The 6399-nt window shown below is 32.6% G+C and overlaps 1 protein-coding gene across 1 annotated transcript; it reads left to right on the top strand.

Annotated features, from left to right (window-relative positions):
- Nucleotides 1-1856: 1856 nt before the first annotated feature.
- On the top strand, nucleotides 1857-6190 carry LOC104236096 (U-box domain-containing protein 7-like). The gene is made up of 5 exons (XM_070156426.1): nucleotides 1857-2151; nucleotides 3929-3993; nucleotides 4999-5175; nucleotides 5399-5506; nucleotides 5834-6190. The coding sequence occupies exons 2-5, from the start codon at nucleotides 3937-3939 to the stop codon at nucleotides 6113-6115; spliced, it is 624 nt and encodes a 207-aa protein (XP_070012527.1). The 5' UTR covers nucleotides 1857-2151; nucleotides 3929-3936; the 3' UTR covers nucleotides 6116-6190.
- The last annotated feature ends 209 nt before the right edge of the window (nucleotides 6191-6399 follow it).

The raw sequence follows: 6399 nt of genomic DNA, 5'->3' as shown, positions 1-6399 counted from the left end.
ATATAAGAGAATATATATACATAAGATACAATATAATATACTACAAGAAAATATATTATGCTACAATATATACATAATATACAATATATATACTACAAGAAAATATATTATGCGAACATATATACATAAGATACAATATATATACATAAGATACAATATATTATGCGAATATATATACATAAGATACAATATATATACTACAAGAAAATATATAAGAGAATATATATACATAAGATACAATATAATATACTACAAGAAAATATATTATGCATGACAATTTAGTGTTTTACTATTGTTTTGTTATTTTCTTTTTCGTCAAGCACTTTAATAATTAGATATACATATATACTACATATATATTTTTAATATAGCCATGATACTACAAGAAATTGTCTTAAAAAAAAAAAAAGCCCGCTAGGCCCGCGAAGCCCACGAGCCCGGCACGTTAAGCACAGGACCATGTGGGCTTAGGCCCGTCACGGGCCGGTTCCACCCATTGAGCCCACGAAGACCGGGACCGCCAGAGCCCAGGACCACGAAGCCCGGGACCGCGAGGCCCGGCCCGTTAGGCCCACTAAGGCCCGGGCCCGGGACAAAATACAGCATTACCCCCACATATACAAAGTACTCTATCAATTCCCCGTCTAGTCAGTCATTAACATCCCCCCCCCCCCCTTTAAGCAATAATCTTTATTGGCCAAATTAATTCAAAGAATTTTTTCAGTGAGCTCTAAAATAAATTTGTACTTGTGTATTTTTTTCCACGAGAAACTAGTACTGGTCAGTATTGATGAATTAATCTATAACTCCTCTAACTTAACCCGGAAAAAAAAGATTAGAAAAAGCTGAAAAGGAAAGGTTAATATTTCCACGAGGATTATTGTGATTTTCGTTTTTGACAAACAAGGGCTTGTCGATTTAATTAAATTTAATACAAAGTAACTTTTCATGAAACATATATATAATTAATAAGATTTTAATAAATATTAAATTATAAATTATAAATTTTAAAGATTTAACTCATCAAATTAAAGTGATGATTTTGCTTTTGTACTAAGGGCATACTTGAAATAATATCTGCCCTCACTTATAGCCTATTTGGCCGAGTTTCTTCAAATTTAAAAGTATTTTTTTTATATTTGTTAAAGTTGAAGTGTTTGGTCAAGCTTTTGGAGGAAAAAAAGTATTTTTGAGGAGAAACAGTTTTGGAGAAGCAGAAAAAAATAATTTTTCTCCAAAAGAATTTTTTTATAAAGTACTTTTGAGAAAAATATATTTAGAAATACTTTTTAAAAGATTAATCAAAGTATTTTTTAAATTAATTGGCCAAATAGCTTTAAAAAATATAATTCTTAAAATAGGCTGATTTTAGCGAAACAAGCTATTATTCGCCTTGGCGTAGTTTTCAGCAACATCACATCAAGATTTCACATTTTATTAGAGATTCCAAAACCACCAATGAACAAAGTTGAATTGACAGAAAAAGAGAGGAAACAGAGTGGATAGAAAATGACTAAATGCATAAGGTTAATGACTGTTGTCTTTATATATTTTTCACTTTTAGTTCAATTAAATATTGTTCAAGCACCTAATATTTTAGTCAAACTCTTCTTATTCTAATTTTATTGGACATTTTTACTTATCATATTTCATACCAAAATATCCAATGAATTAATTGAGGTAAACAAAAATTAAACCTAAATACACGTCATAAAAAGTAGCAGCCGTTACTGTTAGTTGTTGACCAAAGGTTGATAGCCCGGTCTTGTTTCAGAGAGAAACTTTTTCTACTCTTTAAATACTTTTTTATTTTATTTTAATTTTTTTCTACTCTTTAAATACAGTAACAAAAATGGCATTTTGTGTTACCATTTTAAATTGGGGTGTACTCATTAAATGCTATTTAAAGCGGAGCAGTGTGTTTTATAGCAAATGACTCTGTTTTTTTTTATTGTGGGGTTCTTGAAATTAAGAAAAAGAGGTGTCTTTGAACTGCTAATTCTTGAAATTTTATGAGTTTTGGAATTGTGGAGTTGGATTCTCTGAACAGAACTTTTTGAACTTTTTGCACAGTTGAATAAAGTATTGAAACTGTATTGAAGTTGGTTTTTCATCTTACGCAGAGAAGGGGTTCTGTATTTTCTCCTATAGGTAAGAATTCTTTAAATTTTGTTAGCTTTATTCATGATTATTATGGAAAAATTACAACTTTTTGAAGCTAATGGTTATTGCTATAATCTGTTTGTTTTTCAATTCATTTGCGATGTTGCATATTTTCTTACAGAATGTTTACCTCTAAGAAAACTTGTAATGTATAGAGATCTGATTATTTCTCTAGATTAATTTGATAATGGAAAAAGATTAATTTGAAGGATAGAGGACTGTCCTTGTCAGAGGCGGCGGCCGACGAAATTTGTGGGCTAAAGCCAAATTTTACGAGGAGCCTTAATTTTTTTTTTTTTAAATTATTTTTTTTTTAATTTGGAGTCCATTTTTCTATTTTTTTAGATGCAAAGTTATTAATAATTTTTTTATAATCAATTTTTTTCCAATAATTCTTTCTCAATTGACAATATAATTAATCCATTTAACCTCTCGTGAGACATTATTGAGCTTAGTCAAGATTTTTATCAATTTTAATTTTGAAAAACTTCTTTTTGCTGAAGTAACAGTAACATGAGTTATTAACATTATTCTATAAGCAATATATGCATTTGAAAAAGAATCAAATCTTTTTATTTGATTGAGTATATCAATTAAACTGTTATCATCTAGTTGTACTATTTTTCTTAACATTTTTAATTTAGAAAATAAATCTAAATCATCAATATCAGATTGATTATTATGCTTCAAGGAACACTCAAGATTAAGGCAGTATTTTTCTAAATTTCCATCATCTAGTGATCTCAGTTTTTTACGCTAAATAGAAAACAAAAAATCTTTTCATATGTTTCAAATCCTTCAAATTTATTTTGAAGTGAAAAAAATAGTCTTGTCTACTATGTATAAAAAGTAATTAACTCTGAAGGACTCTTCGAAAGATTTTGAGATTTCAATATCAATATTCTCATCAATTTTTTTTAATCACACGTTTCTTACGAAGTTCGGGTTTTGATTTTCATTTCAAATGCAATTTCCTTGGCAGAGATCATATTAGTTGCAATTTTTTTTACCCCTTAAGCTTTTAAGACCACAAGTTTTAAAAGTCTTTTTTTTTTCTTAAACTCTGTGGCGAGTCAGACAACCTCATTTAAATTGAAACATATGGAGTATATAATATATTAGGTATAACAAAAAATGGGGACCCCACAAATGTGGGGCCTAAAACAGTTGCTTTACGTGCTTTAGGGTAGGCCCGCCCCTGGTCCTTGTTAATATAGCATACCAAAAAGCCATATAAAAGCAGAATAAAAACAACGGTCAGTCATAAAAACCTACTACTAACAGAAAGCGAGACTGCATGCCAATACTACTGTTATGAACACTCTAGACTACCTACTCTACTACCCTAATCCTCGGCCTCCATATTTTCCTATCAAAAGTCATGTCCTTGGTGAGCTGAAGTTGCGCCATGTCTTGCCTAATCACTTCTCCTCACCTTGTTAATATAGCATATGGGTTGTCATTACCAGAATAAGATCATAAACTCTCTTGTTTTTTTTTTATTTGGAGCTGAACGCGTGAATTTATGAAACAAAGAATTTTGAAACTTGTATTTTGTAAACAAATCATAGATATTTGTGTGGCTATAGATTATCTCATTAAGGGTAAAATGAGAAGTTTTAAAGTTAAATTCTTTCTAACTAAGAAATGACAATTCATTATATAACAGACTACAAAGGAAACTGTGCCATATAAATTGGGATAAAGAGAGTAATATTTAGTCCTATGCTAAATTTGACACTCCGTATTCCGCTCTTTTTATCAGAAACTGTTATGGGGATTGATGTTGCTGAAGTAAGTGAGACACCGCTGTCTCATCACGCTATTAAGGTATATACTACTATGCTCCTATCTCTCTCTCTCCTTTAGTTCCTTATCTGCACCTCCATGGGATTGTTCGTGTAAAGAGATGGCTTGATATTCATTTAGCCGACCCCAACTTGTTTGAGACTGAGGTTTAGATGTCTTCTTGTTGTTATTGTTCGTGTAATGAGAGGTGGTACTCTATAGTAGGCTTGTCACTTTGTCTTGTCTTGGTATCTTTACATTTAGTAATAGTACAAGTAGGGGCGTATGCATGAACTTTTGTATGCGATGTCAAAATCTATAGAAGAACACGAATAAATAACTTTAATTATCATATTTTTAGACGGTAAATAGCTTTAGTCCATTAATTTTGTCGAGTCTTAAGTTAGAAAAGATCCCGAATTCAATCCAACTTTATCACAATTTTTAACTATGGAGGCTCTCTCAAATATTTGCAAAAAAGTACGTGTTAGTTGTGATTCAAACCTCTGACCTCTTAGAGCAAAATCAGGCACATAACCAATGTGCCAGGAGACAATTTGTGTCAAGTGGTGTCATTTCTTCCTACGTATCCGTTTCCTCACAGTATTGATACATATATTTAGTAAAATTTTCCGACGAAGCGGTGTCGCGCTTAATGTTTGTCCGCCCCTTGAGTATAAGTGGTTATTAATCCCTTTTCTTGGTAAATTATAGAGTTAAAAGAAGAGGTTTTTCCATTAATTGGACTTTGTGCAAAAAGCTGTTCGTGCTTGGATTTCAATAGTCCTAGTTTGTATTCCATGAATGGAACTGAAAAACTATTAAAACAAAAGGTTCTTGCCTCTTTGGAAAATTCTGCTGGTTGGGATTTTGTTTTTGAAACATTGTTAGTTTTCTAAATGTAATGATAGTATCTGTCAGTTTTCCTGTTTACTTTCCTTGTCATTTCTCCCACGCCATGGTGCCATCTACAAAACTTATATTTCTCTTTTCTTTTTTTTAAATTAAGTCGATCGATTATCTCATGAGTGGTTATGATGACTACAGGTGCATCGTCTAATGTGCATGGAACTAATTCAGTTAGTAACTAGAGTTTCAATATTACTTCCTGAAATTGAAGCAGCCCGTCCTCGATGCTTAGAGGCACTTAGCCTGTTGAACACTGAAATTTTCAAAGCCAAGACACTGATTCAGCACTGCAGTGAATCTAGTAAGCTATACTTGGTACGTATTCTCGATCAAGCTAAGCCAACCAGCTTTGTGTTTAACAGTTTTTGTTAAATATATCTCGCAAATCAAATCATATTACTGGGTTGTTGTTGTTGTTGTATATCTCACAAATCATAAACATAATTGTTGTTGTTGTATATCTCGCAAATCATAAACATACTTTGATGATACTCTATTGGCTTTATTCACTGAATAACAATCTGTATTGTGTTTTCAGGCACTAACAGGAGATGTTATACTTTCACGATGTGATAGATCAAGAAACTTGCTTAAGCAAAGCTTAGGCCAAGTGCAAAATATGGTTCCAGTATCGCTGGCTGCAAAGGTCAGTCAGAAAACATTCCTTTGAGAGAATCATCTATGCATAACTTTTTTTCCAGTGTTCTTGATCGCATAGTTCTTGATCTGTTTCATTTCTAAATTTACATCCAAGCTTGTGGTGCTTGCTAGTTAGTAGATTTTTCAACTAAATGACAAAGTCCGTAGTGTGCATTTGACTAGGCAGATATCGTTGTCATAGAATTTTTTTTCTTCATATTCATCTTTTCTTTCCCCATGGTTTTTTCCTTTCTTTTTTCTGTTTTATCTGGTTGGTTACTATAGTTGTTTGTGTCCTGTGGCAATCCACTTTAATGAGAAATATTGGCTGCAGATTTTGCTACTGATTGCTGAACTGAAGGATGCGATATTCAGCTTGGATCCATCTGAAGAGGAGGCAGGGAAGGTTGTGATGGAATTACTTCATCAGTATGTGACAACAGATTCAGCGGAAGAACATGCCTTTGAGGCAATTCAAGTTGCTATGCGGAGGCTTCATATCATATCTCTACAAACTCTTTTAGTAGAGAAAAGATCCATCAAAAGGATGCTGGGGAGAGTTGGGGACGGTCATAAAAAGAAGATTTTATTGCTTTTTTCTGAATATCCTCAGTAAGCATGGAAAATCAATCGTGATAGAGCAAACGGATAGCGGCTCTTTGCAACGGAAAAACTCTTTCCTATGTACAAATCAATGTGAAGCAAAATCTTGTTTGAGATGTGGAGCTGACGATGCTCAAGAGGACATTCTGAGGAGCTCTCGACCACCGGATGAGTTTAAATGTCCTTTGTGTTTGAGATTAATGTACGATCGTGTTGTAATTGCCTCTGGACAAACGTTTGAAAGATTTTGGATTCAGAAATGGTTTGCTGAAGGTCATGATACATGTCCATTGACTA

This window comes from Nicotiana sylvestris, chromosome 9 (assembly GCF_000393655.2).
Source record: "Nicotiana sylvestris chromosome 9, ASM39365v2, whole genome shotgun sequence".
Classification (NCBI taxonomy): domain Eukaryota; kingdom Viridiplantae; phylum Streptophyta; class Magnoliopsida; order Solanales; family Solanaceae; genus Nicotiana; species Nicotiana sylvestris.
The sequence above is the reverse complement of the archived record's forward strand: the minus strand, read 5'-3'. Positions and strand labels throughout refer to the sequence as shown.

What these genes read in the sequence shown, in the direction of transcription:
- LOC104236096 (XM_070156426.1), top strand. Translation starts at nt 3,937, where the DNA reads ATGGGGATTGATGTTGCTGAAGTAAGTGAGACACCGCTGTCTCATCAC. An exon ending in AATCTAGTAAGCTATACTTG is followed by an intron (nt 5,176 to 5,398) that starts GTACGTATTCTC and finishes TTGTGTTTTCAG; the next exon opens with GCACTAACAGGAGATGTTAT. An exon ending in CAGTATCGCTGGCTGCAAAG is followed by an intron (nt 5,507 to 5,833) that starts GTCAGTCAGAAA and finishes TATTGGCTGCAG; the next exon opens with ATTTTGCTACTGATTGCTGA.